The sequence below is a fragment of the Mesoplodon mirus genome (assembly GCF_964341445.2).
Source record: "Mesoplodon mirus genome assembly, chromosome: 13".
NCBI lineage: Eukaryota > Metazoa > Chordata > Mammalia > Artiodactyla > Ziphiidae > Mesoplodon > Mesoplodon mirus.
This window is the reverse complement of record NC_138989.1, coordinates 22317089-22339033: the sequence shown is the minus strand read 5'-3', so window position 1 is coordinate 22339033 and position 21945 is coordinate 22317089. Positions and strand designations below refer to the sequence as shown.

The following is a 21945-nucleotide window of genomic DNA, read 5'->3' as shown; positions in this document are numbered from 1 at the left end:
GGTGGGCATCCATGGTGAGCATGCACGGCAAGGGAAGGAGAACACTTTTATACAGAGGAAGTTGGGAGGACTGTAGTAAAGGAGTCCATGGCTTTTCAGTGGTTGTGTCCTTGCCAGGAAAGAAGAGGAACCTTTCCTCTTCCTTTTGGGCTCTGCTATCGTTACAGGGTATGGGAGCTCCCTTTTCTGGTCTCCCAACTCTGTTTAACTGAGGTTTCTGTTTATTAATTTTTTTTTTTTTTTTTGCGGTACGCGGGCCTCTCACTGCTGTGGGCTCTTCTGTTGCGGAGCACAGGCTCCGGACGCGCAGGCTCAGCAGCCGTGGCTCACGGGCCCAGCTGCTCCGCGGCATGTGGGATCTTCCCGGACTGGGACATGAACCGGTGTCCCGTGCATCGGCAGGCGGACTCTCAACCACTGCGCCACCAGGGAAGCCCCCTGTTTATTAATTTTTAACATTTCTCCCTTTTGATCAAGATCTTTCTCTGAAAGCATCTTTTATCAAGAGTCAGGTTTTCTAGTTTCAGTGGCTTTTTGTCCCTCAATGCCAGGAAGGACCTTTCCTGGGTGTAGTATCTCATGTTGGAGGGAAAGTGCACAGATTGGAAAGTTAATGATGTCGTATTTGAGTAACAAGGAGGGCTAGGAGGGAAAACTCTCAGGTACTTTTAATCTAAAATCCATATGTTATCAAGATCACAGACACTGGAGATCATCTGAAGTTCTATGTTATCATCAAAGGTTTGGTGGCAAGCTTCCAACAGGCTTGGTCCAGATATCTTGGGAAAGCTGTCTCATCAGATGTCATCTGCTTCAATTCCAGGAAATCTTTACTTTCAGATCACCAGATGATGGTGCAGGTCCATTCAGGGTTTGGTGCTTTCTTTATGTGTGTCACATGAATCCAAGAGTCTGTTCCTTGAAGTTTGGTGGTATAAGGGTTGGTTAGCAGTACCTGATAGGGGCCTCTGCAGTGAGGTTGAAGAGAGCTCTTCTGGAGGTGTCTTTTCCAGTAGATGAAATCTTCAGGTTTCAAGGTGTGATGCTTAAGTATTTTGTCTCCCGAGAGTGCACTATGAAAAGATTACTCTACCAAAGCACGGTTATTTTTATTTTTATTTATTTATTTATTTACTTATTTATTTAATGACATGCTACTTAAAAAAATTTTATTTATTATTTATTTATTTATTTTTGGCTGCATTGGATCTTTGTTGCTGCACATGGACTTTCTATAGTTGCTGTGAGCGGGGGCTACTCTTCGTTGTGGTGTGCGGGCTTCCCATTGTGGTGGCTTCTCTTGGTGCAGAGCACGGGCTCTAGGCACATGGGCTTCAGTAGTTGTGGCACACAGGCTCAGTAATTGTGGCCTACGGGCTCTAGAGCGCAGGCTCAGTAATTGTGGCGCACGGGGTTAGTTGCTCCATGGCATGTGGGATCTTCCTGGACCAGGGATCAAACCCATGTCCCCTGCATTGGCAGGTGGATTCTGAACCACTGCGCCACCAGGGAAGCCCAGCATGGTTATTTTTAATATAAGCAATTGTACCTTTGCAATATTGGAGTAGCTCTCCTTTTATCAGTTGTGCATCAAAAGAACCAGGAGCCAAGTGCATTAGGCATCCTGTGACTATCTCAATGGGTAAGAGTTTATGAATTCCAAAAGGGGTGGATCTAAGATTTAAGAGCACCAATGGCAATGCTTCTGGCCAAGGTATTTGGAGAGCCTCTACAGATTTTTCCAGTTGAGTCTTAATAAAGCCCTTAGTGCATTTGACTAAAGCAGAGGATTGAGGGTGGTAAGCACAGTGAAAGTATTATAAAACTGGCCAAACTGCACAGACTTGTCGAAGTACCTGGCCATTAAATGGGTTCCTGGATCACTATGAAGTTTGAGAGGCATTCCCTAGGTAGGGATAATTTTTTCCAAAAGGACTTTTTAGCCATAAAGGAGGCAGTAGCCTGTCTGCCAGGGAAGCCTTCAGTCCAGTGTGATAACATACAGACCATAACTAAAACATATTTATATCCATGAGACAGAGGAAGTTGTATGAAATCCATTTGCCAGACCTCAAATGGTCCATTAGGCAGTTTAAAATGTCTGAGAGCAGTACGAACAGGCTTCCCTGGGTTGTACTTCAGATAAATGGGACAAGTGAGGTAGGCACTTTTGGTGGCCTTATTAATGATTTCTTACAAATATTGATTCACGAAGGCTATCATTTTGTCAGTAGACCAATGGTTTATTGCGTGTGCAATGGTGAGGACTGGGAATTTTAGAGCCTCTGGTAGGACTTGGTTGTTATTTGGTCCAAACCAGAGCTTTCTCTTTTTATCAAGTCAACAGTTGTTGAGTTTCCAATCTTGTTTTTCTTTTTCTGAGGCCAATTGTTGGGCTTCTCTAGCCAGTTTTTCTAAGTTATCATTTGGAGAAATATTCCTTTCGACCATGACAGAGGTTTGGCTATTGTTGGTTCCTTTAAGGGCAGCTTTCCTTGCGGAAATATCAGCAAGGTGATTTCCCTTAAATTTCAGAGAGTCAAGTTTAGAATGCCCTGGAATCTTAATAATAGCTAAAGTGGTAGGTAAAAGTATTGCATCCAGTAATTCCTGAACATAGGGGCCATTTTAAATTTTATTTCCACTGGAAGTAAGAAAGCCATGTTGCTTCCACTACATTTCAAAATCATGAGTTATTTAAGCACATCTACTCTTAATATAAATATTGGCAGTTTTGTCATTGGCTAAAGTATGGGCATACCTCATTTTACTGTGCTTCACTTTATTGCACTTTGCAGATATTGCATATTTTACAAATTGAAGGTTTGTGGCGATTCTGCATTGAGCAAGTCTGTCGGTGACATTTTTTTCCAACAGCATTTGCTCACTTCGTATCTCTGTGTCACATTTTGGTAACTCTCACAATATTTCAAAAATTTTCATTAATTTTATATTTGTTATGGTGATCTGTGATCAGTGATCTTTGATGTTAGTATTGTGATTGTTTTTTTTTTTTTTTTTTTTTTGTGCGGTACGCGGGCCTCTTAGTGTTCTGGCCTCTCCTGTTGTGGAGCACAGGCTCCGTATGCGCAGGCTCAGCGGTCATGCCTCATGGGCCCAGCCGCTCCGCGGCATGTGGGATCTTCCCGGACCGGGGCACGAACCCGTGTCCCCTGCATCGGCAGGCGGACTCTCAACCACTGCGCCACCAGGGAAGCCCTTGTGATTGTTTTGGGGCACCACGAATTGTGCCCACATAAGATGTAGAACTTAATTGATAAATGTTGTGTGTTTCCTGACTTGCTCCACTCACTAGCCGTTCTCCTGTCTATCTCTGTCTCCTTGGGCCTCCCTATTTCCTGAGACACAATAGTATTGAAATTAGGCCAATGAATAAACCCTTCGGTTGCCTCTAAGTGGTCCAATCAAAGGAAGAGTTGCAAATCTTTCACTTTAAATCGAAAGCTAGAAATGATTAAGCTTAGTGAGGAAGGCATGGCAAAAGCTGAGATAGGCTAAAAACTAGGCCTCTTGTGCCAGTTATCCAAGTTGTGAATGCAAAGGAAAAGTTCTTGAAGGAAATTAAAAGTGCTGCTCCAGTGAATACACAAACGATAAGGAAGCAGAACAGCCTTATTGCTGATATGAAGAAAGTTTTAATGGTCTGGATAGGACATCAAACTAGCCACAGCATTCCCTTAAGCCAGAGCCTAATCGAGAGCAAGGCCCTAACTCTCTTTGCTTCTGTGAAGGCTGAGAGAGGTGAGGAAGCTGCAGAAGAAAAGTCTGAGCTAGTAGAGGTTGGCTCATGAGATTTAAGGAAAGAAGCTGTCTCCATAACATAGAAGTGCAAGGTGAAGCAGCAGGTGCTGATGTAGAAGCTTCAGCAAGTTATCCAGATCTAGCTAAGATAATTAATGAATGTGGCTACACTAAACAGTAGATTTTCATTGTAGATGAAACAGCCTTCTATTGGAAGAAGATGCCATCTAGGACTTTCATAGCTAGAGAGAAGTCAGTGCCTGACTTTAAAGCTTCAAAGGACAGGCTGACTCTTATTAGGGACTAATGCAGCTAGTGACTTTAAGTTGAAGCCAATGCTATTTACTATTCAAGAAATCCTAGGGCCCTTAGGAATTATGCTAAATCTACTCTGCCTGGATGATAGCACATCTGTTGACAACACGGTTTACTGAATATTTTAAGCCCACTGTTGAGACCTACTGCTCAGAAAAAAAGATTCCTTTTAACATATTACTGCTCATTAACAATGCACTTGTTCACCCAAGCACCCTGATGGAGATATACAAGGAGATTAGTGTTGTTTTCATGCCTGCTAACAAAACATCATTTTGCAGCCCATGGATCAAGGAGTAATTTCGACTTTTAGGTCTTATTATTTAAGAAATACATTTCTTAAGGCTGTAGTCACCATCGATGGTGATTCTAATGATGGATCTGGGCAAAGTAAATTGAAAAACATTCTGGAAAGGATTCACCATTCTGGATGCCATTAAGAACATTCATGATTCGTGGGAAGAGGTCAAAATATCAACATTAAAAGAAGTTTAGAAGAAGTTGCTTCCAACCCACGTGGATGACTTTGAGGGGTTCAAGATAGTGGAGGAAGTAACTGCAGATGTGGTAGAAACAGCAAGAGAACTAGAATTAGAAGTGGACCCTGAAGGTGTGACTGGATTGTAGCAATCTCATGATGAAACTTTAACAGATGAGGAGTGTTTCTTATAAATGAGTGAAGAAAGTGGTTTCTTGAGAATCCACTCCTGGTGAAGAAGCTGTGAAGGTTGTTGAAAGTGACAAAGGATTTAGAATATTACATGAACTTAGTTGATAGAGCAGCAGCAGGGTTTGAGAGGATTGACTCCAATTTTGACAGTTCTACTGTGGGTAAAACGCTATCAAACAGCACTGTGTGCTACAGAGAAATGGTTCATGAAAGGAAGAGTCAGTTGACGAGGCAAACTTCACTGTGGTCTTATTTTCAGAAACTGTCATGGCCACCCCAGCCTTCAGCAACCACCACCCTGATCAGTCAGTAGCCGTCAACACTGAGGCAAGACCCTCCACCAGCAAAAAGATTACCACTCACTGAAGGCTCAGACAATGGTTACCATTTTTAGCAATAAAGTATTTTTAAATTAAGGTATATATAGATATATTTTTGGACATAATCCTATTACACACTTTATAGACTACAGTTTAGTGTAAACATGACTTCTTAAATGCACTAGGAAACCAGAAAATTCATGAAAAACGCACTAAACGCACTAGGAAACCAGAAAATTCATGTGACTCGCTTTGTTGTGATATTTGATTTATTGCTGGGGTCTGGAACTGAACCGGCAATGGTACCAGAGTATGCTTGTATAGGCCTACCACATTTTGAAAGATGTCTGGCAAAAACAATAGAGTAGTTGCTATCAAGACGTTATTTCTGATAACAGCAGAATTGGTTAACCAGCATAACCTTTTATTCTCTGTAATAAGGAAACCTTGATCACTGCTTCCTACTGTTTTGTGGATTCTAAGGGAGGTCGTGGTTCAATTCATATGTAGACCATCTGTAGACTGAGTAAATAAAATAACTTGTTTACACATGCCTCTGTTTTTTTTCAAATATGTATAGATACTGTTTTTTTTAACTTTTTAATTTAAAAAAATTATTTAATTTTTTGCTGCATCGGGTCTTCATTGCTGCGTGCGGGCTTTCTCTAGTTGTGGCAATTGGGGGCTACTCTTCTTTGCGGTGTGGCGGGCTCCTCATTGCAGTGGCTTCTCTTGTTGCGGAGCACAGGCTCTAGACGCACAGGCTTCAGTAGTTGTGACACATGGGCTCAGTAGTTGTGGCTCACGGTCTCCAGAGAGCAGGCTCAGTAGTTGTGGCGTAAGGGCTTACGCCACATGCTCTGCGGCATGTGGCATCTTCCCGGACCAGGGCTCGAACCCGTGTTCCCTGCATTGGCAGGTGGATTCTTAACCACTGCGCCCCTAGGGAAGCCCTATTTGTAGTTTTTTAAGGAACCTCTATACTGTTCTCCATAGTGGCTGTACCAATTCACATTCCCACCAGCAGTGCAAGAGTGTTCCATTTTCTCCACACCCTCTCCAGCATTTATTATAAGTTTCTAGATTTTTTTATCATGGCCATTCTGACTGGTGTGAGATGATATCTCATTGTAGTTTTGATTTGCATTTCTCTAATGATTAATGATGTTGAACATTCTTTCATGTGTTTGTTGGCAGTCTGTATATCTTCTTTGGAGAAATGTCTGTTTAGGTCTTCTGCCCATTTTTGGATTGGGTTGTTTGTTCTTTTGTTATTGAGCTGCATGAGTTGCTTGTAAATTTGGGGGATTAATCCTTTGTCAGTTTCTTCATTTGCAAATATTTTCTCCCATTCGGAGGGTTGTCTTTTGGTCTTGTTTATAGTTTCCTTTGCCCTGCAAAAGCTTTGAAGTTTCATTAGGTCCCATTTGTTTATTTTTGTTTTTATTTCCATTTCTCTAGGAGGTGGGTCAAAAAGGATCTTGCTGTGATTTATGTTGAAGAGTGTTCTGCCTATGTTTTTCTCTAAGATTTTGATAGTTTCTGGCCTTACATTTAGGTCTTTAATCCATTTTGAGCTTATTTTTGTGTATGGTGTTAGGGAGCGTTCTAAACTCATACTTTTACATGTACCTGTCCAGTTTTCCCAGCACCACTTATTGAAGAGACTGTCCTTTCTCCACTGTACATTCCTGCCTCCTTTATCAAAGATAAGGTGACTATATGTGCGTGGGTTTATCTCTGGGCTTTCTATCCTGTTCCATTGATCTATCTTTCTGTTTTTGTGCCAGTACCATACTGTCTTCATGACTGTAGCTTTGTAGTATAGTCTGAAGTCAGGGAGCCTGATTCCTCCAGCTCCGTTTTTCGTTCTCAAGATTGCTTTGGCTATTCGGGGTCTTTTGTGTTTCCATACAAATTGTGAAATTTTTTGTTCTAGTTCTGTGAAAAATGCCAGTGGTAGTTTGAAGGGATTGCATTGAATCTGTAAATTTCTTTGGGTAGTAGAGTCATTTTCACAATGTTGATTCTTCCAATCCAAGAACATGGTATATCTCTCCATCTATTTGTATCATCTTTAATTTCTTTCATCAGTGTCTTATAATTTTCTGCATACAGGTCTTTTGTCTCCTTAGATAGGTTTATTCCTAGATATTTTATTCTTTTTGTTGCAATGGTAAATGGGAGTGTTTTCTTGATTTCACTTTCAGATTTTTCATCATTAGTGTATAGAAATGCCAGAGATTTCTGTGCATTATATTTGTATCCTGCTACTTTACCAAATTCATCGATTAGCTCTAGTAGTTTTCTGGTAGCATCTTTAGGATTCTCTATGTATAGTATCATGTCATCTGCAAACAGTGACAGCTTTACTTCTTCTTTTCCGATTTGGATTCCTTTTATTTCCTTTTCTTCTTTGATTGCTGTGGCTAAAACTTCCAAAACTATGTTGAATAAGAGTGATGAGAGTGGGCAACCTTGTCTTGTTCCTGATCTTAGTGGAAATGGTTTCAGTTTTTCACCATTGAGGATGATGCTGGCTGTGGGTTTGTCATATATGGCCTTTATTATGTTGAGGAAAGTTCCCTCTATGCCTACTTTCTGCAGGGTCTTTATCATAAATGGGTGTTGAATTTTGTCGAAAGCTTTCTCTGCATCTATTGAGATTATCATATGGTTTTTCTCCTTCAATTTGTTAATATGGTGTATAACATTGATTGATTTGCATATATTGAAGAATCCTTGCATTCCTGGATAAACCCCACTTGATCATGGTGTATGATCCTTTTAATGTGCTGTTGGATTCTGTTTGCTAGTATTTTGTTGAGGATTTTTACACCTATGTTCATCAGTGATATTGGCCTGTAGTTTTCTTTCTTTGTGACATCCTTGTCTGGTTTTGGTATCAAGGTGATGGTGGCCTCGTAGAATGAGTTTGGGAGTGTTCCTCCCTCTGCTATATTTTGGAAGAGTCTGAGAAGGATAGGTGTTAGCTCTTCTCTAAATGTTTGATAGAATTCGCCTGTGAAGCTATCTGGTCCTGGGCTTTTGTTTGTTGGAAGATTTTTAATCACAGTTTCAATTTCATTGCTTGTGATTGGTCTGTTCATATTTTCTATTTCTTCCTGATTCAGTCTTGGCAGGTTGTGCATTTCTAAGAATTTGTCCATTTATTCCAGGTTGTCCATTTTATTGCCATATAGTTGCTTGTAGTAATCTCTCATGATCTTTTGTATTTCTGCAGTGTCAGTTGTTACTTCTCCTTTTTCATTTCTAATTCTATTGATTTGAGTCTTCTCCCTTTTTTTCTTGATGAGTCTGGCTAATGGTTTATCAATTTTGTTTATCTTCTCAAAGAACCAGCTTTTAGTTTTATTGATCTTTGCTATCGTTTCCTTCATTTCTTTTTCATTTATTTCTGATCTGATCTTTATGATTTCTTTCCTCCTGGGGTTTTTTTTGTTCTTCTTTCTCGAGTTGCTTTAGGTGCAAGTTTAGGTTTATTCGAGATATTTCCTGTTTCTTTAGGTAGGATTGTATTGCTATAAACTTCCCTCTTAGAACTGCTTTTGCTGCATCCCATAGGTTTTGGGTCGTCGTGTCTCCACTGTCATTTGTTTCTAGGTTTTTTTTTATTTCCTCTTTGATTTCTTCAGTGATCACTTCGTTATTAAGTAGTGTATTGTTTAGCCTCCATGTGTTTGTTTTTATTACAGATCTTTTCCTGTAATTGTTATCTAGTCTCATAGCATTGTGGTCAGAAAAGATGCCTGATACAATTTCAATTTTCTTAAATTTACCAAGGCTTGATTTGTGACACAAGATATGATCTATCCTGGAGAACGTTCCATGAGCACTTGAGAAAAATGTGTATTCTGTTGTTTTTGGATGGAATGTCCTATAAATATCAATTAAGTCCATCTTGTTTAATGTATCATTTAAAGCTTGTGTTTCCTTATTTATTTTCATTTTGGATGATCTGTCCGTTGGTGAAAGTGGGGTGTTAAAGTCCCCCACTATGAATGTGTTACTGTTGATTTCTCCTTTTATGGCTGTTAGTATTTGTCTTATGTATTGAGGTGCTCCTATGTTGGGTGCATAAATATTTACAATTGTTATATTTTCTTCTTGGATCGATCCCTTGATTGTTATGTAGAGTCTTTCTTTGTCTCTTGTAATAGTCTTTATTTTAAAGTCTATTTTGTCTGATATGAGTATCGTTACTCCAGCTTTCTTTTGATTTCCATTTGCATGGAATATCTTTTTCCATCCCCTTACTTTCAGTCTGTATGTGTCCCTAGGTCTGAAATGGGTCTGTTGTAGACAGCATATATATGGGTCTTGTTTTTGTATCCATTCAGCAAGCCTGTGTCTTTTGGTTGGAGCATTTAATCCATTCTCGTTTAAGGTAATTATCGATATGTATGTTCCTATGACCATTTTCTTAATTGTTTTGGGTTTGTTTTTGTAGGTCCTTTTCTTCTCTTGTGTTTCCCACTTAGAAAAATTCCTTTAGCATTTGTTATAGAGCTGGTTTGGTGGTGCTGAATTCTCTTAGCTTTTGCTTATCTGTAAAGCTTTTGATTTCTCCATCAAACCTGAATGAGATCCTTGCTGGGTAGAGTAATCTTGGTTGTAGGTTCTTCCCTTTCATCACTTTAAGTATATATTATGCCACTCCCTTCTGACTTGTAGAGTTTCTGTTGAGAAATCAGCTGTTAACCTTATGGGAGTTCCCTTGTATGTTATTTGTCGTTTTTCCCTTGCTGCTTTCAATAATTTTTCTTTGTCTTTAATTTTTGCCAATTTGATTACTATGTGTCTTGGTGTGTTTCTCCTTTGGTTTATTCTGTATGGGACCCACTGCGCTTCCTGGACTTGGGGGGCTATTTCCTTTCCCATGTTAGGGAAGTTTTCGACTATAATCTCTTGAGATATTTTCTCTGGTCCTTTCTCTCTCTCTTCCTCTTCTGGGACCCCTATAATGCGAATGCTGTTGCGTTTAATGTTGTCCCAGAGGTCTCTTAGGCTGTCTTCATTTCTTTTCATTCTTTTTTCTTTATTCTGTTCTGCAGCAGTGAATTCCACCATTCTGTCTTCCAGGTCACTTATCCATTCTTCTGCTTCAGTTATTCTGCTATTGATTCTTTCTAGTGTAGTTTTCATTTCAGTTTATTGTACTGTTCATCTCTGTTTGTTTGTTCTTTAATTATTCTAGGTCTTTGTTAAACATTTCTTGCATCTTCTTGATCTTTGCCTCCATTCTTTTTCCAAGGTCCTGGGTCATCTTCACTATCATTATTCTGAATTCTTTTTCTGGAAGGTTACCTATCTCCACTTCATTTAGTTGTTTTTCTGGGGTTTTATCTTGTTCCCTCATCTGGTACATAGCCCTCTGCCTTTTCGTCTTGTCTGTCTTTCTGTGAATGTGGTTTTTGTTCTACAGGCTGCAGGATTGTAATTCTTCTTGCTTCTTTTGTCTGCCCTCTGGTGGATGAAGCTGTCTAAGAGACTTGTGCAGGTTTCCTGATGGCAGGGACTGGTCGTGGGTAGAGCTGACTGTTGCTCTGGTGGGCAGAGCTCAGTAAAACTGTAATCTGCTTGACTGCTGATGTGTGGGGCTGGGTTCCCTCTGTGTTGGTTGTTTGGCCTGAGGCAACCCAACACTGGAGCCTACCTGGCCTCTTTGGTGGGGCTAATGGCAGACTCTGAGAGGGCTCACGCTAAGGAGTACTTCCCAGAACTTCTGCTGCCAGTGTCCTTGTCCCCATGGTGAGCCACAGCCACCCCCCGCCTCTGCAGGAGACTCTCCAACACTAGCAGGTAGGTCTGGTTCAGTCTCCCGTGGGGTGACTCCTCCTTTCCCTGGGTCCCACTGTGCACAGTACTTTGTGTGTGCCCTCAAAGAGTGGAGTCTCTGTTTCCCCCAGTTCTGTCGAAGTCCTGCAATCAAATCCCACTAGGCTTCAAAGTCTGATTCTCTAGGTATTCCTCCTCCCTTTGCTGGACCTACAGGTTGGGAAGCCTGACGTGGGGCCCAGAACCTTCACTCCAGTGGGTGGACTTCCGTGGTATAAGTGTTCTCCAGTCTGTGAGTCACCCACCCAGCAGTTATGGGATTTGACTTTACTGTGATTGCACCCCTCCTACTGTCTCATTGTGGCTTCTCCTTTGTCTTTGGATGTGGGGTATCTTTTCTGGTGAGTTCCAGTGTCTTCCTGTTGGTGATTGTCCAGCAGCTACTTGTGATTCTGGTGTTCTCACAAGAGGGAGTGAGAGCATGTTCTTCTACTCTGCCATCTTGGTTCAGGTTCTGTCTTATATATATCTTAAACTTCACATTACAGTTACTGTTTTGTATAGCTGATGTTCATTTATATTTACTCATATATTTGCCTTTACCAGTATTATTCCTTCCTTTCTACATTTCCATATTTCTGTCTAAGATCGTTTTCCTGCAGTATTTCTTTTAGTATTTCTTTTAGTGTGGGCCTGATGTTGATGAATTCCCTCAGTGTTTGTTTGTTTGAAAAAGTATTTATTTTACATTTTAAAAATTAACACACCATAAAATTCACCATTTAAAATTATACAATTTGGGGCTTCCCTGGTGGCGCAGTTGTTGAGAGTCCGCCTGCCGATGCAGGGGACACGGGTTCGTGCCCTGGTCTGGGAAGATCCCACATGCCGCGGAGCAGCTGGGCCCGTGAGCCATGGCTGCTGAGCCTGTGCATCCGGAGCCTGTGCTCCGCAACGGGAGAGGCCGCAGTAGTGAGGCCCGCGTACCGCAAAAAAATAAAAATAAAAAAAAATAAAATTATACAATTTAGTGGATTTTGGTATATTCACAACCATCACCACTGTCTAATCCCAAGAATTTCCATCACCCCAAAAAGAATTCCAGTACTTGTTAGGTGTTCCATTTCCCCCATCTCTGGCCCTTGACAACCACTAATTTGCTTTCTGCCTCTATGGATTTGCCTACTATGGACATTTAATATAAATGGAGTCATACAAATGTGGCCATTTGTTTCTGGCTTCTTTCACTTAACGTAGCATTTTAAAGGTTCATCCATATTCTCATGTGTATTAGTGTTTTGTTCCTTTTTTTTGGTTCCATTGTGTGGCTATGCCACATTTTGTTTATATACTCATCATTTGATGGATATTTGTGTTGTTATACTTTTTGGCCATTATGACTAATGCTGCTATGAACATTTGTGTACATGTTGTTGTGGGGATATACATTTTCAATTCGTTTGGGTAGATACCCAGGAGTGGAATTTCTGGGTCATATGGTAACTCTATGTTTAACTTTTTGAAGACCTGCCAACTGTTTTCCACAGTGGCTGAACCATTTAAAATTCCACCAGTAATGTAGGATCAATCCTATTTCCACTTCATTTTTGAATAATATTTTCTCTGGGTGTAGAATTGTAGGCTAGCTGCTAGTTCAGCTTCCATCATTCCTGTTGAGTTTGCAGCTTGTAGCCCCTTTGAAGGTAATGTGTCTTTTTTTCTCCTTTGTTTGCTTTAACATTTTCTTTGTTTTTGGTTTTTAGTGGTTTGACTGTGATGTGTGTTGGTCTAGTTTTCTTTGTGATAGCTTGAGGTTGGATGAAGTTCAGTGGGTTCAGTATTCTGAGTTGATGTCTTTCATCAGTTTTAGAAAATTCTTGGTCATGCGGTATTCAAATATTGCATCTAATCCCTTTTCTTTCCTTCTGGGATCCCAATTATATGTGTTAGACCTCTTTGGCATGTTCCTCTTATCTCTTATGCACCTGTCATTTTTCCCCATTTCCTTTTTCTATTTGAGTATATTTAATTTTGGGTATTTTCTATGGACTTTTCTTTCAGTTTATTCTGTCATTTGTGGGTCAAATCTTGTGAACCCATCCACAAAGTTCTTAACTTCATGTATTATATATTTTATATATAATACATATATTATATATCATGTAATATATATTATATATTCTACATATATTTTGGAATGTACACTGAGTTCTTTTATTATATGGTCAATTCTCCAGTGAATTTTGTCTTATCATCTATTGTAAAAAATACATAATTAATATATAGCAGCTTATCCATATTTGACCTTTGTGTGAATTCAAGAAAGATCCTACTCCCTAGCCATAAGAATAGCTTGGTGAGGGCCTCCCTGGTGGCGCAGTGGTTGAGAGTCCGCCTGCCGATGCAGGGGATACGGGTTCGTGCCCCGGTCTGGGAGGATCCCACATGCCGCGGAGCGGCTGGGCCCGTGAGCCATGGCCGCTGGGCCTGCGCATCCGGAGCCTGTGCTCCGCAACGGGAGAGGCCACAACAGTGAGAGGCCCGCATACCGCAAAAAAAAAAAAAAAAAAAAAGAATAGCTTGGTGAGTAGAGGGTGACTTTGTAAGAAAGTGGTACCTCCATTCTAGGCTTATGTAGCTCTGGGCCAGGGTGCAAAGACTGGTTTTTAATCCCCTTTCATCTTCTTAGCCAGATACCCTTAGAAAGTGAACAGATTTTGCAACCATATATGGATACCTTGATATATAAAAGTAAGCTATGCTCTGTTTTCAGAATGATTCTTTTCATGTTTTAAAAAAGTAGGTAATATATGCATATAGTAAAATATCAGACAGTACAAATTTGAAAAGTTGGTCTCCCTACAACCTCTACTTTCCAGTCCTCAAACAACTCTCTTTTGAGTCAGTTACTCTTCTGGTTTTTATATTGTTTCTGGCATAATTAATCTATAATATATTTAAGTATGCAAGTGTATGTACATGTATATGCATTATTCCTCCCACTTATTTCGTAGAAGATTACATATCCCACCTCTCTGTTTTGCATCTTGATTTTTTCTAACTTTACATATCAGTATATAAAATCTACCTCATTCTTTTGGCTGGCTTTATAGTATCAATTATATAGATCTATTAAAACTAATTTATCTATTTTCCTGTTGTCCAACATTGTGGTTTTTTCTAACCTCATGCTAATACAAATGAGGCTGTTATGAATATCCTGGTTTATGTAACTTTGTTTACATAGGTTAATGTATCTGAAGGCGAATTTACCAGAAGTAGGAAAAATTTCTAGAATTCCAAGGGTATGTATCTTTTACATTTTTATAAATATTCCTAAATTGTTCTATAATTACATCAGCTTACACTTCCACCAACAATGTATGGGTGGAACTTTTTCTTTGTTCCCTTATTAAAGCGTACTGATAATTTTTTTCCAGTAGTATGAGAGGTGAAAAATGATATTTTGAGGTTTGATTTTCTTTTAAAATAAAAGAAACCACACATTAAAAAATATGATTAAAAGCCATATAGATTTCCTTTCTCATGATCTGTCTGTGCCTATTTTTTGTTCATTTATTCCACTAGATTTTATTTTTAAAAAATTTATTTATTTATTTATTTATTTATTTATTTATTTATTTATGGCTGCGTTGGGTCTTCACTGCTATGTGCGGGGTTTCTCTAGTTGTGGTGAGTGGGGGCTACTTTTCGTCATGGTGCGTGGGCTTCTCATTGTGGTGGCTTCTCTTGTGGAGCACAGGCTCTAGGTATGTGGGCTTCAGTAGTTTTGGCATGCAGGCTCAGTAATTGTGGCTCACGGGCTCTAGAGCTCAGGCTCAGTAGTTGTGGTGCACGAGCTTAGTTGCTCCGCGGCATGTGGGATCTTCCCATACCAGGGCTACAACCAGTGTCCCGTGCAATGGCAGGCGGATTCTTAACCACTGTGCTACCAGGGAAGTCCTCCACTAGAATTTTTTTCTGATTTATTTGTAGGAGATTTTTATATAGTAAGCAAATTAGTTTTTTATCATGTGTTACAAATAGTTTTTTTTATTACTGATTTGTGACTTATCTTTTTGCTTAATTAAAAGTCATTTTTTCTATGCAGATATTTAAAACTTTTATGTTGTCAGATTTATCAGTGTTTTCTATTATGTTTTTAGGTTTTGTGTTGTACTTAGAAATTCCTTCTTCAGTTTACATGGTAAAAAATTCTGTGTTTCCTTTTAGTACTTTTATAATTTTATCTTATCTTAAACAGTTAATTCTTTGACTCCCCTATAGTTTTTTAATATAAAGGATGATAAGTATTTTTCTTTTTTAAAATAATTTATTCTTTATAATTAATTAATTTATTTTTGGCTGCATTGGGTCTTTGTTGCTGCGTGTGGGCTTTCTCTAGTTGCGGCGAGCGGAGGCTACTCTTTGTTGCGGTGCGTGGGCTTCTCATTGCGGTGGCTTCTCTTGTTGCGGAGCACAGGCTCTAGGCACGCAGGCTTCAATAGTTGTGGTGCACGGGCTTCAGTAGTTGTGGCTCACCGACTCAGTAGTTGTGGTGCATGGGCTTAGTTGCTCCGTGGCATGTGAGATCTTCCTGGACCAGGGCTCGAACCCGTGTCCCCTGCATTGGCAGGTGGAATTTTTTTTTTTTTTTTTTTGCGGTACGCGGGCCTCTCACCGCTGCGGCCTCTCCCGTTGCGGAGCACAGGCTCCGGACGCACAGGCCTAGCAGCCACAGCTCACGGGCCCAGCCACTCTGTGGCATGTGGGATCCTCCCGGACCGGGGCACGAACCTGCGCCCCCCTCATTGGCAGGCAGACTCTCTACCACTGCGCCACCAGGGAAGCCCGGCAGGTGGATTCTTAACCACTGTGCCACCAGGGAAGCCCTGGTCCATATGTTATTGACACTCCTTCTACCCTTTTAAGATGAGTTTGTCAGAGGGTGAGAAGAAAATATCAACAATGTTAATATATGTTGACATCCATAAACTATACCTATATGAAATATATGAGGAAAGAAAGAATATCAGAGGAACTAAATGAGTATTTCAGAATTTTATTTTTCTTTGTCTCCTTAAGTAGTACTGTATATTCACCCTAGTAGTCTATGAATTTAATATGGCTGCTTGTTCCAAGTACTATATATATATAATGTGAGAAATACATGCAAGTCTTTTTTTAATCTCTCTGTATTGCCAAGTTTTTCACTTGCCGAGAAGATAGAGAAGGACTAGGCAAATTATATCCGTTTTTAAAAACCATACACAAAAATGGCTATTTCTTAGCCTCCTAAGGACCACATTGTAACCAGCTGAGTAGATACTGGCATATTTTGACAAATTAGATTCTTCTATGGACACTTAACTAGAGTGCATTTTCTCTTAAATTTGTGGGTACTTGGTGGTGATGATGGTGTTGGAGTTCTCCTTTAGTATTTATAATCTTTCTGCACTAGCATTGACTTTTCCATGACGTTTTTCTTTGCTCTCAGAGGCCTTATATTTAATAGTTTACATCAGTTTTTCAAGCATTTTCTGGTCCAGCTAGGTACTCCACCAAAAAGATACTTTGATCTCATAATGTATGGTATCTCTTCTCTCAGGTTCACAGTGTGCAAAATAGAAGCTCTTAGAGGTCTTCCACTAAAGAAGAAACTTAATTTAACTTTGTTCATCCTAGTCTCCTGAGGACCTAGGGTTCCTTGGAACGTGTTTTGGAAAATGTTCCTTTGTGTTAATGTATATGGAGGTGATAGAATGCAGACTCTTTATTAATTTGATTCTTATCTATTTTGGCATTGAACCAAATTATCCTGGGAAGCAGGGAATGCTGTAATAGTAGGATCATGTCTTTTTCACTTTTAGGCTACGTGTGAACCTAACGATTTTACTTTTAAAGGCTGCTATTGCTATTTTTATGTTGTACCCCTGAATTTTCAAGTGTAGAATTTGTTTCTATGACGTATGGCTAGTACTGCCTTTAAGTAGAGTCATGATGACTGTATTTTCCAAAATGAAATCAGTCTTATACATTGTCACTGTCTTACATATTAGTTTGATGATGCAGATGGAATAAATAAACATCAAGGTTGTTTAGGAAAATCCTGGTTGTTTGGTAAATGTGCCATAGTCCATTCACTTTCAAGCAATATGTTTCATGATCATAATTAAAAATAAAAAACGAAACCCTAACTAGAGTACATTATTGGTCACTTCTAGTATGAGGTAGTTGAAGGATATAACTTGGGCACTGATATTTGAAACTTATAGGATATTTTAAATTGTTCTGGAAATCTAGGATATGATACCCCTATAAGCAGAGGAAAAAATCTGGTTGCCTGTGTGAGAGATTAGCTCTGCCTTCTTCCTGCTCTCTGTGAAGTCTGCTCTTTTTAATGCAAATACCTCTGTGAGGAATGTATTACTTTTGTGTATGCTGATGTGTCACATATTAGATCTATCCACTTTTTGCAGTGGTTAAGAATCTGCCTGCCAATGCAGGAGACACGGGTTTGAGCCCTGGTCCGGGAAGATCCCACATGCCACAGAGCAACTAAGCCCGTGCACCACAACTACTGAGCCTGTGCTCTAGAGCCCGCGAGCCACAACTACTGAGCCTGCGTGCCACTACTACTGAAACCCGCACACCTAGAGCCTGTGCTCCACAACAAGAGAAGCCACTGCAATGAGAAGCCTGCGCACCGCAACGAAGAGTAGCCCCCGCTCACTGCACCTAGAAGACCGAGCGCAGCAACAAAGACCCAATGCAGCCAAAAAAAAGAAAAAAAAGATTATGCACTTTTTTTTTCTTTGTGGTATGTGGGCCTCTCACTGTTGTGGCCTCTCCCGTTGCAGAGCACAGGCTCTGGATATGCAGGCTCAATGGCTATGGCTCACGGGCCCAGCCGCTCTGCAGCATGTGGGATCTTCCCGGACTGGGGCACGAACCCGTGTCCCCTGCATTGGCAGGCGGACTCTCAACCACTGCGCCACCAGGGAAGCCCCGATTATGCACTTTTGAATAGAGGGACTGGACTGAGTCTTAAAGGAAGACACCGGGAAGGAAATCACACTTTTTGTTGTAATTTCACTTAGGGCAAGCCTGCTTGAAATCGCAAGCTGTCTCTCTTGATACTGCTGTCTTAAGCTTCTATCCTCAGGACTCTAATGCAGTTTATAATTTTCCTGTTTTAAAAATGAATAACATTTGACTCATTCACTCCCTTTCATTTTAAAGTCACTGCTATAAAGTCATAGAAAACTTAGTGATCTGGAAAAATCAACATCAAAGGCAGGTCTTAAATTGCCAAGATACAATTTACAGCAGATTTTTTTTTCTTTTTGGTGATCTCCAAAAACTGATGTTTGTCTTTGAAATTCCATGGTAGTAGCAAAATTATAGTTACCAAATTTGCCAGTCTAAAAAGATTCATTGGTACGTGAAAATTTATTTTTAAAATGTTTTATTTTTTTAAAATTTAAAACTTACATATGCTTATTGCCCAACATTTGGGTAAGAGAAAATTTTAAGAAAATAACTCACAATCTTATATCCAAAGATAACTTAGCATAGTTTATATATATATATATGTATATATATATATTTTTTTTTTTAATTGGGGGTATAGTTGTTTTACAGTGTTGTGTTAGTTTCTGCTGTACAGCGAAGTGAATCAGCCATATGTATACATATATCCTCTCTTTTTTGGATTTCCTTCCCATTTAGGTCACCACAGCGCACTAAGCAGAGTTCCCTGTGCTATACAGCAGGTTCTCATTAGTTATCTATTTTATACCTATTAGTGTATACATGTCAATCCCAATCTCCCAGTTCATCCCACCCCCCATTTCCCGCCTTGGTGTCCATACGTTTGTTCTCTATGTCTTTGTCTCTATTTCTGCCTTGCAAACAGGTTCATCTGTACCATTTTTCTAGATTCCACAAATATGCATTAATATACAATATTTGTTTTTCTCTTTCTGACTTACTTCACTCTGTATGACAGTCTCTAGGTCCATCCACGTCTTTACAAGTGACCCAATTTTGTTCCTTTTTATGCCAGAGTAATATTCCATTATATATATGTACCACATCTTTTTTATCCATTCATCTGTCAGTGGGCATTTAGGTTGCTTCCATGACGTGGCTATTGTAAATAGTGCTTCTGTGAACATTGGGGTGCATGTGTCTTTTTGAATTATGGTTTTCTCTGGGTATATGCCCAGTAGCGGGATTGCTGGGTCATATGGTAATTCTATTTTTAGTTTTTTTTTTTCTTTCTTTCTTTCTTTCTTTTTTTTTTTGTGATACGCGGGCCTCTCACTGTTGTGGCCTCCCTGGTTGCAGAGCACAGGCTCCGGACGTGCAGGCCCAGCAGCCATGGCTCATGGGCCCAGCTGCTCCGCGGCATGCGGGATCTTCCCGGACCGGGGCACGAATCCGTGTCCCCTGCATCGGCAGGCGGACTCTCAACCACTGCGCCACCAGGGAAGCACTATTTTTAGTTTTTTAAGGAACCTCCATACTGTTCTCCATAGTGGCTGTATCAGTTTACATTCCCACCAACAGTGCAAGAGGGTTCCCTTTTTCCACACCCTCTCCAGCATTTATTGTTTGTAGATTTAAAAAAAATTAACTAATTAATTTATTTTACTTTTTTCTGCATTGGGTCTTTGTTGCTGCGCACGGGCCTTCTCCAGTTGTGGCGAGCGAGCGGGGGCTACTCTTTGTTGTGGTGCAAGGGCTTCTCACTGCGGTGGCTTCTCTTGTTGCGGAGCACGGGCTCTAGACGCGTGGGCTTTAGTGGTTGTGGCATGCGGGCTCAGTAGTTGTGGCTCACGGCCTCTAGAGCACAGGCTCAGTACTTGTGGCGCACGGGCTTAGTTGCTCTGTGGCATGTGGGATCTTCCCAGACCAGGGATTGAACCTGTGTCCCCTGCCTTGGTAAGGGGATTCTTAACCACTGTGGCAAGTAGATTCTTAACCACTATGCCACCAGGGAAGTAAGTCCTTTTTGTTTTTTTTCTTAGTATAACTTTAAATTGCCAAAGAAAAGCCTGAGTACGTTTTTGCATTTATTCATTCATTCTCTTAAAAATATATACATGTATAAATATGTATGTTTATAACTATATGTATATATATATATATGAACACACATACATATGTAGTGATACATTTGTATTTAAGGTACTATGTTGGCTGCTTCTTGGAAAGTTTATTGTCTTTCACGGCACAAAAGTTACCTATAATATAAAGCAGACTATGAAGAATGTCCATGTTCTCTTGAAATTCAGACAAGTAACCTCTCTGGATTATCTAAACTTTGTCTCACAAAGTTTCTTTGTTTGTAGATTCCTCTCTTTGGTGCTAAGACTATTGGCCGGAGAAGTCCTGATGGACCAGTGCTGAGCAAAGCTGAATTTGTTGAGAAAGTTCGTCAGAGTAATCAGGCCTGTCATGATGGAGATTTCCACACAGCTATTGTTCTGTACAATGAAGCCCTAGCTGTTGACCCTCAGAACTGCATCTTATACAGCAATAGATCTGCAGCCTATATGAAAATCCAGCAGTATGACAAGGCACTGGACGATGCAATCAAAGCCCGACTTCTCAATCCCAAATGGCCAAAGGTAGAAATTTCATTTATTTTCACAGAATCTTTTGTGCTGATTTCGTATTTTAATGTAACACTTTATTGACTGAGTGCAGTTATTAATTTTAAATAGTCTGTACTTTTCAGCAAGATATGGAATGGCTTCATCGAGCTGGTACACTAGTGAATAGCTTCCTTTTTTTATGCTTTGGAAGTATGCTTTCTATGTCTAAGTTTAATTTTTTTCTTGTATGTTTGAGATATAAATTTTTTTTTCGCTCAGTTTCTTGATAGGATGTGTTCTAGTTATTTCTATAAGTTTGGGACATCTCTTTTTTGCACAGATGTTTTAGATGGAGTATTATGATTGTGTTTCTTTCCTTCAATTTAAAATAATTTTATTCCCTGTCAATGACTGCTTATTTTCAGAATGTTATTTAATCAGAGAAACTTTTTTTTCCTAATAAATCATTGTAATTATCTATATTCCCTTGAATAGTTTGTCTTGAGTTGTTATCTTTGTTTTGTATATACTTTATTTTCATTGTGCCTCTTCACCTCCTAACCCCCAGTTTATTTTAGAAATGATTTCTTAAGATGTGACTTGAAGTGTTGAGATTTTTTTTTTATTGAACCACAAAACCATTTCATCCTATTTTTGGCTTTCTGTTGGGTTAACAAAGGTTAATAGAAATTTTCTAGAAGTTTAAAAAAGATTCTTACTGTCTTAATAATATGTCATAGTCATAGCTTTCTACCTTAATTCTGGTAGGTATTTTTGGCTTCATTCCGTGGAATTTCTAGTATTGCTGCTACCTTATGAGTTGTTTAGTATTCTGTAATTCCCTAAAGGATTTCTTTGATAAGTATAATCATTGTAAATGAAACAAAATCTGTTTTAAAAAATTGTTGTATGCCAACATTTGGGAGTTAGATTGCTGTTTTCAAAGGACAGACCTAGGTTCAAGTTCCTTCTCTTCTATTAATGACAATATGGTTTTGGATAAATCTCTTAACCTCTGTGGGGTTAAGATAAATGGGATGATAATACCTATCTTGTAAGGTTATTTAAGAGTTAGAGATAATATGTTACTTGTACATACTTGGTGTTTGGTGTATAATAGCTATGATTGTGCATTTTTATTAAATGTTCAAATTAGTAAATTATTCTAGCAAGGCTTGGCCTGTGTCTTCTCTTTTTCTTTCTTTCTTTCTTTTTTTTTTTTAAGCCTGTGATTGATGTAATGAGCCTGATAAATACAGAGAGCTTAAATTTCAGATCAAGTATCTTCATTCCTTTTTTATTGTGGTCCACTTAACTTGTGTCCTTCTTACATTTGTGAATAGCTATAAACTTTTATCTTTTTCCTTTTTCTATGTCATTTCTACTTTCTGTTGTCAACCTCTTGTGATTTTTACACAGAAAATGGCTGAAAAGTTGCACTTTTATGATTATAGATGAAAAATCAACTTTTTTG

The 21945-nt window shown here is 39.4% G+C and overlaps 1 protein-coding gene across 2 annotated transcripts in view; it reads left to right on the top strand.

Annotated features, from left to right (window-relative positions):
* The window catches only part of TTC28 (tetratricopeptide repeat domain 28), a 581552-nt gene that overhangs the window by 13902 nt on the left and 545705 nt on the right, over positions 1 to 21945 (top strand). For both annotated transcript variants that reach the window (XM_082640381.1, XM_082640380.1), the window contains exon 2: positions 20226 to 20504. In XM_082640381.1, the coding sequence (XP_082496507.1) occupies positions 20226 to 20504 (279 nt within the window). The remainder of the gene's footprint in view (positions 1 to 20225; positions 20505 to 21945) is intronic.